At 37.6% G+C, this 12,706-nt stretch overlaps 1 protein-coding gene across 1 annotated transcript in view; it reads left to right on the forward strand.

Annotated features, from left to right (window-relative positions):
• The first annotated feature begins 969 nt into the window (after positions 1-969).
• The window catches only part of GABRA4 (gamma-aminobutyric acid (GABA) A receptor, alpha 4), a 64,802-nt gene continuing 53,065 nt past the window's right edge, over positions 970-12,706 (forward strand). Inside the window, exons 1-2 of the mRNA XM_004681314.2 lie at positions 970-1,315; positions 1,676-1,794. Of these exons, the coding sequence (XP_004681371.1) occupies positions 1,230-1,315; positions 1,676-1,794 (205 nt within the window). The 5' untranslated portion in view covers positions 970-1,229. The remainder of the gene's footprint in view (positions 1,316-1,675; positions 1,795-12,706) is intronic.

Raw genomic sequence — 12,706 nt, forward strand, 5'->3', positions numbered from 1 at the left:
CGTTGACAGTGACTGATAGGGAAAAATCTCTCAGGTCACTGCACCATCATATCAAAATTTCCACATGCATCACTATTAAGGGGAAAGACACCTTTTATTATTGGAGAAATAATAAGGTGTGCTCTAAAATAGGTGTGTTGGAAGTGTTTACCTCTGTTAAATAGAACGCCAGAAAGAGTATTTAGTGTTCCTTTTCATTAGTGTTTCCTCTCCGTTTATCCGCACATTTTCCCTTTCTCTTTATCTTCTCTCTCTCTCCTCAGCATTCTTTCCTCCTCCCTAAAGCAGTCAACATCTGGAAGTTTATTATCTTTATTAGGAAAGAATAGATCACCTAGAGTCCAGGAAATGAAACTGATTTTGTTTCCACATCTTCCTTCCTTTCCAGAAAAGGCTGAAATAGCAAAACAGAGGGTATGTGTTTATGTCAGGTGCGGGCAGGAATTTGGCAAGTGTGTTGAGTTTCAAACCCACTTTCTAAGTTTGGCAAAAGTCCTTCCTTGAATTACAACCCCTTCTACCATGAAGAATCTCTTATCTTTCACGGCTGCTCCCAGTACCTGAAGGGGTATCTCAAAAGTTATTTCTGTCCAAACTTGATCCCCTCTCTTCACAGTTTCCCATCCCCACTCTCAGCAATCGCGGTCGTTCCAAGCTTTCTCAACTTCAGCCTTGAAAAATGGGTACAAAGGGGGTCCTCGATCACCCTAAGCATAGAAGATCTTTGGTTAGATCTAAATCCCAGTGGGGTAAGGGTGAGAGCAGGAGGGAGACGCGGTGGCTAAACTAAGCTGTGGGTGGGAATTCACTTGGGTAGAGGGATACAGAAGCGAAGATGGGCAGTAGAATCTGATCCTCCTCCGGAGGGAGGAAGGGCAGAAAGAAGTTGCTGAGCGTTGCAATGCATAAGCCCCAAAGTTGATCCAGGAAGCTTCAGGGTGCGGGCACGAAAGGGTGTAAAGCGGTATACTTAGCTCTCCATACACCACGAGAGCTCAGCGAGAAAAGGAGGGGGCGAGGAAAGGCAGGTTCCGCCTCCCCCTGGCCCGCGCGCACACACGCGCCCACCGCGGCTCAGGCTGGCTGAGCGCGGGCGAGTGTGAGCGCGGGCGAGTGTGAGCGCGAGTGTGCGCACGCCACGGAAAGCCTCTGCCCTCGCCTCGCACCCTGCTCAGGGCATCTTAAGAGCCTGGAAACGTGACAGGTTTAAAGTATGGCATGTTGCAAAGATGATTTCTGTCAAGAAGGTAACCACGATTGCGGCGTCCACCGGGATCAGTTTCGCCCTCCTGCACTTCTTGTGCCTGGCTGCTTGGTAAGTTTCCTGGGGTGATGGGTGTCCAGGGGAAGGTGGAGAAGTAACCAGTTTCCAGGCCACTCTGGCTGCCCTCCTCTCCCGTGAAAACCAGACCCTCTTATCTCCTCTGTAGATCAGGAGCCACAGCCAGGTTTTTCTGTGACCTGGAAAAGTAAGGGTGCAAGGAGAGTGTGGACCGAGGAGTGTGTGTGCACCGGTGTGCTTTACTTGACGATTACTCTTGTGGACCCCTCAGCCCTGCCTCCTTTAGCTTGGGGCAATTGACTCTTTCCCTAGAAAGATAAATTGTTTCCACCTGTTCTCTGATGAATGCTTAAAATAACCTCCTTAGCCTCGTTTTTGTGTATGTGTTTGCAGTTTAAACGAACCAAAGGACGAGAGCCAAAAGGACGAGAAATTATGCCCGGAAAATTTTACCCGCATCCTGGACGGTTTACTCGATGGTTATGACAACAGGCTGCGTCCTGGATTTGGGGGTATGAACGATTTCAAACGCTCAAGTGTGTCCTGTCTGTTCCTTTGGGTCTGCCTGTCTGTCTGTCCGTAGGAATGTCATTAAGTATGCCTCGCATTCAAAAATAATCTCTCAGTCTCTCCCCTCCCCCCATGCTTGCTCTCCTCTCTCTTTTCTCTTGACGAGACCTCTGACAAGAAGACCGCCCCCATCAGTACTTTCCAATCTCCCTGCCCCCACAGGAGCTTTGTGTCTCCCCCACACTAATTACCTCCCGGGACCTGACTGCTGGGTGGGGGAGGTTGGAGGGAAGAGTCGAAAACATGAGCTCTCCAGGCTCAGTTTTAGCATTGCACTTCTCCGTGAGAATGGAGTTCCCTAACCTGACCACTTTGCTCAGAGCAGGTTGCACTTAGCAGCTGATCCGAGTCCCCTGTCCTCCCACGTGTTTTCTGTCCCATTGCCAAAACCTTGGCTGGCCGTGTTCTACCTAGGACATGAATCTGGGACACGAAGCTGCCTGCTCTGCTAGAGAACCCAGTCCTTTCCTGTTCTCTTCGACAATGGGATGACTTTTTATTTGCAGAGATGACAGTTTCTTCCCTTCTAAACTTAGGAATCAGAGTTTTGGCTTTTCCTGCTCTTTCAATAGATATTTCCAAAGGATCTGGTTGAGGCATAGCCCGGAACAGTATGGTTGCGCTTTTTCAAACCACATCCCTTTGCTTATATAAAGAGAATCTATGTGGCAGGCATTGTGCTAGACACTAGGTTCACAAAAATCTCACGATATTTTTTCCTTAACGTCAAACACTCTCGCAGTCCAGTTCCAAGAGGATGAGTGACTTGGTAGGGTCTCAATAGAAGTGTTTGCAGAGGTCTTCTGTCAAATTCCTGTTCTTTACATTATACAAAGTTAGCTACCCTTCAGAAAATGAATTGAACAAGGCTTAGACTATCTTAAAGGAGCTCATATTCTAGAAGTAGGAATAACAATCTCTGCCAATGATTATTTACTTATTTAAATATTTGTATATACCAGACATTTTAATAGCCTTAGTTTTTAGCTTTCACAATCCTGAGAAAAAGTTATTTGTACCCTTATTTTACAGATGAAGAAATTGAAGCTTGCAAAGTGAAATGACTAGTCTAAGTTCACAGTAAGTGGTAGAGGCAGGATATGAACCTAGGTCAGGCTGTAATATTAGGGATAATATTAGATACTATTTAATGAATATCACACAATATTAGAAGCACAGAGAAATTTAAGCTTCTTACTAAAAGTGTGTAGGAGATAAAGTGGTGAGAGACTAGAGTAAGTAAAAGAATGGAAACAGGATTTTCCTCTGAGAAAAAAACACCTTAGATATGATTTAGGAGCAGGGTCCTAAGAGAGAAAGAATTGTTGAAGGTAAAAAAGAATCGGATGCAATAGTGCTGGATGGTTCCTTGGAAATCTATCACATGTTCACTTTAACAGAGACATTGAGGGTTAGAAAAGGGACAGGTTTTTTGCAGATACACATGGCATAATGATAGGCAGGGGCAGGGCTTCTGACTGCAAACCATGTTTTTCTTGGTTTAATTAGGAGGATATAGGGAAACTTTAAAGGCATTCATTTAATCTTTGTGTATTGACAGTTATAAAGATCGAAAAGAATAAAAGTTTCTCATGGCGCTTCACATGCTGTCTGTCTAGGGGCTAGTATACTTAGCACTGCATTTGCCATTGTGCAGATATGAAAAAGTCTTCCTTATAAAAGTGAATCATTTGTCAATATACAGTCTTTCATAAAGGAGAGAGAAAGGATCACTTTACATCAAAAATAATTTCCTGGACAATGTTTCAGATGATGTGATATCATTTAAGATTATATTATATCAATAAAAGAGGATTTATCTGTCCATAAAGGTTTTAAACTTGACATTTCAAGGGAAGAAAAAATTATGTTAACTATAAAGTCACATGTTTAAATATTTATTAGAGAATTGATGTACCTGAACATAAATTAGAGTGAAAACTTGTAATTGCAGCTATTGGTTTTATTATTAAATGTTGAACATTAATATCTGCCCAGTTGGTTTTAATGCAAGTTATAATTTAAAAAGAAGGAGAGATCCATTATAGGTGGACCTTTTTGATCAGTTACCATCTCCCCTAACATAAGTAAATGATATAATGAGTGCACTCAATCTATTGGAGTTTGGTTTGCTGTATGATGACATGTCTCAAGGGCATTTCAGTCATCTCACTTGTCACTCTCAAGGGATCTACATTCCCAACTTGGAGATACTTTTATAGCTTTATAGGAAGTACTAGCAGTTGATTAATCATTAAACATTTACTATATTGAGTATTTTTTGGCATTGTTCATAAATATTTGTGTTAAATATGATTCATTTTTGAGAAGTGGGTCATTCACTATAAATGTATAGTATTCCAAATGTTCCAGAAGAATAGTAATTCTCACCTGCAGAAATGTGTAATTTGTTTACAGGGTGGTGTAAAATGAGCATAACTTAAATAATAAGAAAACTCTTTTTTAGCACTGACTTTTAGAGGCCAAAAGTCACAAGTTTTGATCCCCTCATTGACATTTTATACTTTTTGGAAAGTTTGGCATTTTAAAAATAAAATGAAAACAACTCAGATTTTGTCCAGTATGCTATAAATACAGATTTACTTCCTGGTTCCTTTAATCCTACTTCTGCTCTTTGTGGAGCATTTACTTTATGTCTGTTTATACAACTTAGCTGTGTTCTATTTGAAATAAAGCTAAAAGCAAAGATTTGAATTAAAATTGGATGGTTTGTGATTGCTCAGTAGGCCAGGCAGGGGTTGAAATAGATTTGGAAGCTAAATTACATATTTTTAACTCAGCAGCACAGCTTGCAATGGGGAAATAAAAGGAACAAAAATGTTTCTCTTCCTTTTATCCCTCTAGGATCTCCTCCCCCTTGTCCCCCACATTCTCCCATTGGAGAAGAAAAGGGGAAAAGGTGAGAAGAGAAGGAAGGAGGCATGGTGAGAGAAGCTAGATCAGGACATCTAAAGGGTAGAAGTTATTTTGGCCTCAGACAAATCGGTTTGCTGTCATCCCGAAGTAGCTTGCACCTGCTTAGAAGTGGCACACACGTGACCTCATCCACAGAGGAGCTGGGAGATCACTGCCCTGTGCTTGGATCCCCTTGAACTCTGTCTAAGACTACTTCAAACTGCATTGCTAAGATACTAAACACCTGGAGGGAGTTTAATCAATTCTTATTTTCCTTTATTGAAGTGTTACAAAATCTTTTGTGCAACTCAGTCTTTGAAAGCCGATGATCTGGGATAATAAAATTCTTAAGCATTCGATGATGACCTTGTATCATCTCATACAACCTCTCTGAAATGAAGTAGAGCATCAGGGTCAATTTTGCCAGGTTACTCACCAACATTGTAGGACTTCACATTGGCAGGTCCTCTATAGTTTGGAAAATGCTTTTCACACACAATATTTACTAAAATTATCAGGACAAGACACGAGATGAGCAGAGCTGGCATTATACCTCTGTTAATAACAAGGCTGAGAAAAGTTCTAGAGTGTTGCCCCAGGAAATAACAACTAGTATTGGCTAGGCCACAAGTCACACCTCAGTCTTTAAACCTCCAGTGGACCTGCTGTTGTCTTCTCCATCCACTTCTGAAGCAGCTACGTTTTCATTAACATACCTTCTTGTTACTAAGTAAATTGGTCATTAAAATAAAGATGGGAAGAGTGTATGGGACTATGGTGATGGCCTAATGGTGAATTGGTGGTGGGAAGTCCACAGGGATTACAACCAAGATGAAAAAATGCACAAAATGGAGAATGATGTAAAAAAAATAAATCAGCAAAGCTGGATTTCCCTCAAAGGAACAAAATGAGAACTTTAATTCTAAAGCTTTAATAACATTTAAAATTAAAATGCAAACATGGAGGGTTGCATATACTTGGGTAAATTTTAATTATTATCCCCACACAAATAGAATATCCTTGCAATGTTTTTAAATGATCTTTGTCCACCTAAAAATTAATGTGTAATGTGCTAATTTTATAATTGAATGCCAACAGAGAATATATATATTTTTTGAAATGTATAGATGAAAACTAAAACTTCAAAACACAAGGCAATGGAAACATAAAATTTTATTCATTTCTGATTTGAAATATTTGTTCATTTACTGAACCAATACAGATATCAAAATGACTACTGTATCAAGAAGGTGAAGATATTACAATATGAAGATAAAATTATGAAGCAGACACAGAAACTCATGACTTTATTGCTAAGCAGAATAGAGAGATTAAAAAATAGCAAAATAATTAAAGCTAAAGCTATTGCACAATCAAATAGTATGCTACAATAGATAGTAAATTGGGTAACGGATCTATTTCAAACATGGTTGTCAAGGAAGTCTGATGCCAGACATGGAAAAGGTGGGCAAAACTAGTTCTCAGGTAGAAAAAAAAAATAGCACGTGTAAAGATCCAGAAATAGATAATAGATGAATGTGTTGTGAAGGGAATCCAGTGTGTTGGTATTTGGAAGGCAAGAGAAGAATCTCAGGACTATCTTGGGATGGTATACAGAGGAGAAATCATGCAGGCCTTTGAGGATTCTGTGAAGGGGCTTAGATTATCTTTTTAGCAAACATGGATAGTGCTGACATTTTTTAGTTGTGGAAATAGCATGATAAGGCTTAAATAGGGATTCAATTCTCGGGCTACTACATAAAGAATTAGACAAGGAGGTAGGGAAATATTGAAGAAAGTCAGTGAAATGCTCATTTTTAGGTTTTCTCCACTAAATGGTGACTTGGAATAATTTGGTTCATGTGGTAGAGGTGTATGTAAGTGGATAAAAGTAAGGTATATTTTGGAGTTATAATTCACCAAAGAATTAATGATGGATTTAATATGGGTAGTAAAGGAAAGGAAGAAAAAAAGTTTCCTGGATTTTTTAATTTGAGGAAATGGGTGAGAAGGCAGTGTTATTTAAATTGGGGAGGACAACAGGAATGCCATTTGGAATAAGAATGAACAACAGTTTATCTTTGGACATACTAAGGTGAAGATATAGGTATGACATCTGAGTGACTGAAATGGCAGAGAGCCATTGAAAATCAGTGTCTAGAGAGGCATATTGAAAGACAAGAAAAAAAAAAATAGACCATGACCATGTCTCAAGGTACATTAACAATTGAGGAAGCACAGAAAATACACGAGCAGAGTGTGACATTATAGAAGTCAAGAAGTGGAGTTTCTTAAGAAGGAGAGATGTGACACCTCTTAGACACAGTCTTCCCAGATTTTCAGTAAGCTAAGGCTGGCTATGTAAAGATATTTAGATTTCACTCACTTTTCAACACATTTTCATAAACCACATTATTTGTGCCAGGCATTGTTTAGGATGACACTGGAGACATATTAGTAAATGAAAGAGATGTAATTCCTTGCTTTAATGAGTGACACTCTAGTGAAGGAGACAGAAATAAGTAAAATATAGTGTATGTCTATAATACCTATAGATTAATATAAAGCAGTGGAGGAGGTGCAGTTTCAAACAAGACAGTTAGGAAAGATTTCAATGTGAAGGTGACTTTTGAACAATGATTTTGAGCAGGTGGAGCTTAAACCACATTTAAGTTGAGTCTTCAGGTTGGAAGTAGAAAATCTCCTATGTGTGGACACAATAAACATGGAAGCCAGTGTCAGGCAATGATGTTGAACAGAACTGAGAAATGGAAAAATTTGGATAAAACACTGTAGGCTGGTAATGACTTTTCTTTTACGATGTGTCATCAGACATGATTGAAGTTTACAGTGGCCAAATAACTAAACTTGCTAAGTTTCAGAGGTTTACCTTGGTTGCTGTATTGAGAATAGATAGTCAGGGTCAAGAGCAAATGCAAAGGGTTTTTGCAATAAACCAAGCAGAAGATAATGGACAATTTGACCAAGCAAAGAAGTCTGTAGATTTGTAAGAACTGGTTTGCTTCTGGCTACATTTCAAAGTTCTGGTCCACTAATGACAGCTACAATGTGGGATGTGAGAAAAAGGAAGGTGTCATGTCTAACTCCAACATTTTTGACTTGGACACCTAGAAAAGTGGAATTGCTAGACTGTGGCAGAGGCAGACTTATATGTAGATGAGCAACTTATATGTAGATGCGTTAAACATGAGATGCTTAGCAGAGGTTAAGTGAAGATAAGCCTGAATGCAGGGATGAAGGATATGTCATATATATGGTAGAGATAGTCATAAGGCTAAAGAGATCATTATAAGGTCAAGACTGATATGAAAGAAGTACAGACATTGCACTTTGAAGTCTCTGTTCAAAGAGAAAGGAAGAGGAAGCTCTGTCCCAGGATTGGACTTTGAGATTGGGGGGAAATCTTAAAGAGCGCACACTGAATATTAAGTTAAAAAAAAAAAACATTTCAAAGAGGAGGTAAGATTGCTCAATTGCATTTAATGCTACTGACAGATTAAGAAGGGTAAGAATGTAAAATTATCCACTAGTTAGCATTATTATATCTTCCATGATTTTGACAAGAGCAGTATTCGTCAGTTGATGTGTGAAAGTATGCTTGATAGGTTCAAGAGAGAATGGGGAATATCTTTTGAAGTTAGTGCTTTTGTTTCTTTTTGATAAATGCACAGAAGTGGAATTTTTGGGTCATATGGTATGTTCTATTTTCTAATTTTCTGAAGAAACTCTATTCACTTTTCCATTATGTCTGTACCCACATATTCATTGAAGCATTATTTACAACAGACAGGACATGTAAACAACCTAAATGTCCATTGACAGATGAGTGGGTAGGAAGATATAATATAAATTTAATATGTAAAACATGATAATTACAATTATATAAATATAAAATTAATGTGTGCATGTATGGACTATTACTCAACTGTGAAAAACAGTGGAAATTCCTGTTATTTACAACATGGGTAGAACTTGAGTTCAGTGAAATACGTCAGAGAATGACAAACACCAAATTATCACACTTTTTGTGCAATCTTTTTTTTTTTTTAAAGATTTATTTATTTGTGCATAACAGAACTGGGGTACAGGCGAGAGGCTCAGGGGCAGTGAGAGGCTTCACCAGGGACAGAGTGGGGAGCAGAACAGGCAGATCGACGAAGTCCACTGCTGAGGGGAGCAGCGGGTGGGTCAGGAGAGGTCTGCCTCGCCATGTGGTCACCTCCGTGGCAGGCTGGGATCGAACGCATGTGGAAGTGGCTATAGCTTCTCAGTGCAGTGCTTTAACCCGCTGCACCACCAGGGAGGGCCTTTTTGTGCAATCTTAAAAAGAAAGTAACTCATGATATAGAGTGTGTGTGAGTGTGTGTGTGTGTGTGTGTGTAGAAAAGTGCTAAGGGGAAGGGCATTTTGTATGGTAAGATAAAAGGAAGGAAAAATAGAATAAAAATTATTTTTTTTACAGGAGGTAGATTTTTTTGAAGTTTGTGGGAGTTATGCTGTAGAGAGGGGAGAATGATGACATTAATAAAAAATTTTTTGGGGTCCTAATTATTAAACGAGAATATAATGGATAATGAAGTGAATACTGAAGGACAGGCTTTGAGGTATCATAGCTTCTGTCAAGACATTTGAATATGAAAGGGAAGAGAAAAAAGGGAAAGTTGCCCTTTTTTAAAGATTAGAAATACTATGACATGCTTGTGTACCAGTAGAGAATAATTTCATGTTAGTGGGAGTGAAGGGATAACTGAAAGATGCTTTTTAGAAAATAAAAAAAAAAAAAACTGTAAAAAACTGTAAAATCCAAAACACACATTTACTTTCTTACGGTTTGGGTTTAGCAAAGGATTTTTTTGTGTGTGTGCTATAATATATCTGCAGTTTAATGTGCAAGATACATTTGGTGTTTCCTGAATAGGTATTATAAAATCTGTGTGTAGCTGTTATTTTCATGGCAGACATTTAGATGAAACATCATTAGCTTTTTAGTTTTCTTTTAGATGACAAAATAAATTAACTTGCGTTGTATATCTTCAAACAAATAACTATATTATTCCCTAGATCTTTTTTATGTGTTTATTTAAAAAAAAAAAAAACCTGGTGCATAGAATTGGATTCTGAACTAAGAATCCTTGGTTCCTGACATACTTTCATTTTGAAATCATGCATAACTTTTTATTCACCCTCCTGTTCATTTCCTTAATGTAATACAACATACATACCAGTTAAATCATCAGACAACACAACCTTGGTGACAATTTTCATCCCCCTATGTGGTCTGTCTTTATCCAAAGTAACCACTGTTCTTAATCCTTCTAAAACTGTAATTTTTTCTTTGAATATCACTTCAGTTCAACTTTAGTTTTTAATAAATACATTTAAATTTTAAAATATTATTGTTTTGAACTTGTTACATATAATCTTTTGATACTTTTTTCAACTAGTGGTGTATTGCTAAGATTCTCTTTTATTGTTGTCTATTGTTACTGACCATTTTAACTACTGTGTGATATTCCACTTTTTCATCTGCTCTGTTGGCAGTAGGCAATTTGCTTATATCCAGGATTGTGTTACTGTGAACATTCTGGTCCAAGTTTCTTGCTGTAAATGTGCAAGAGTTTCTTATATATCCAAGAATAAATTTTTCTGGGTCTCAGTGTAAGTGGGAGTTCAACTTGATGAGATAACACTGAACTGTTTTCTGTGGTGGTTTTTCAAATTCAAGCTCCCATTTACCATGAATATGAGATTCAGGATCCTCAAACCCTTCAACAATTAACAAAGATATAGATATAGATACAAATAGAGATAGTAGATACAGAGAAGATGCAAATAGGCAGCAGAGTACTTGAAATGGTATTTTATTGTGGCATGATCTGAATTTCTCTATGTCTAATGGGGCCAGAATCTTATTGTCATAAAAAATTTTCCTTCTGTGAATTGCATTTTTGTCTTTTTGCCAACATTTTGTTGTTTAATGCTTTTATTACTTATTTGCGGTCTTTAGTCATTTTAAAAGTGGCCTGGATTGATAGAAGGATCTTAGAATAAAGGAGGCATGAAACTTTAATGCCTTCAAAGTACAGCACTCTAGTTTTCTGCTTTCTTGTGAACATCACTGGCTATCTGTTTTCTGTTTAATATCTAGGGAGAGTAGTATTCCCCAATTCTCTAAGTGGCTAATAAAACTAAACATTTCTTTAACGATTTAAGATTCTTTGTTGTCATTGTAGCTCTTGTTTTTGTCTTGAGTTTTATAAAACATCAATAATGCTTTATAAGATGTGATTGAATGTCTGGATTTAGATAGCTGAAGTGACATATTTTCTTAAGTGGATAGCTAAGGAGGAAAGTTGGAGAGTGAGGTTTGACTGATTTCAACATTAGCAAATAGCTTAGGTCTTTCTTCCTTTGTGACAGCAAATTGGACACTGTTATTGGATAAGTAATTAAGAAGTCATATCCTTAGACAAAATCTATAGAGCTAAAGTAAAGTGAACAGTAGAAAATGATCTGATATATTGTTAATTGCTTCCTATTTTCTAAGGAAATTAGATCCATCAATATAATGGGAGTACTCCCCAGCGTTTGATCTTAGTGATCTTGGCTATTTTTTCAAAGATTGTTTGTCTTGCAAATGTCTACCATATTTGGGATTAAAAATCATTTTTCTATTACCAAAGAAGTAATGTAGGATTTTAAAAAATGTGTCTTTGATGTTACACAAATGCATATAAAATTATGAAAAACCTTTCCAAGCTTAAAATTATTTGGTTTCTATGTAATTATTATCTTAGTAAGGTTGATTTGAACATCTTAAGCTGTAGTGTTAGATGAACGGTTTCTAAGAATTATTCCTAATTGCATAGCGACCATTTTCATTGAAAAGTGATTTATTGGAAACCTATTACATTTAAGGCCTGGAGTTAGTACTGGAGTGGATACAAATATAAATAAGACAGTTTCTGCTTTAATTGGGAAATATTTTTGGTTTACCTGATGTAACAAAGGTTTAAAAAAGCACTACTGGGATGATACTAGGAACACAATCAAACACATAGTTATGTACCACCTATATGCAAGCACTACACTAACTTGTGACTTCAAAGAGGATTAAGATTTTTGTTTTTGCTGTTAAGAAGAGAAAAAAAACTGATTCACCCAGGCTGCAGTAAGAGTAAAGGAATAGAAAGGACTTTAGGAATGTAGTTCAGAAACTATTGCATGCAGTTAATAAAACAGGGAATGTAGGTTGGGTTCATTAATTTGTTGATTTATCATTAAATGATATAGTGTAGTAAACCTAGAACATACTTTGAAAATCACTTCAAGGGGGCTGTGGCATAACATTATTTCACCTCCATGAGCTCAGTTTCTGATTCATAAAGCATCTTATGATGCTTGGGGGGGGGGGGGGGGAGCCAGTACCCTGCATGGCAGATAGTAGACTTTCAATAAATAGTGATTACTGTGTCTCTGTTTATTGTTATTTTTAACTTATTTCTGTGATCATTTACACACATATGCCTTTTGCTCTTCACTCCCCACTCCACCCCCACATCCTTGGTTTAGGTCATCATTATCACTCAAGTGGACTAGTTTTTAGCAGTCTCTTATGACAGCCCTGCTTGTGTTGCTGACTCCCTGATATTTGCTGTCCATAAAACTGCTGGAGTGACTGTATGATTCAGATCATATCATTTCCCTACTTCAGACCCATGATAACGCTCAGTGATTAATAAGAGCTACAAATCAAACTTCTCGCCACAGCTTGTCAGCAGAGGCAGAGCTGTACAGAGTATTAGGAGGAGAAACTTGGGGAAAAACTTAGGAGTAAAGATGAATCTCTGTATTCACTTATTTGTGCTGTCACAGCAAAGTAACATAAGTAAACAACAGCAAGTTTGTTTTTTTTTT

Source organism: Condylura cristata, unplaced genomic scaffold, assembly GCF_000260355.1.
Source record: "Condylura cristata isolate star-nosed mole 26May11 unplaced genomic scaffold, ConCri1.0 scaffold00012, whole genome shotgun sequence".
NCBI classification, from domain to species: domain Eukaryota; kingdom Metazoa; phylum Chordata; class Mammalia; order Eulipotyphla; family Talpidae; genus Condylura; species Condylura cristata.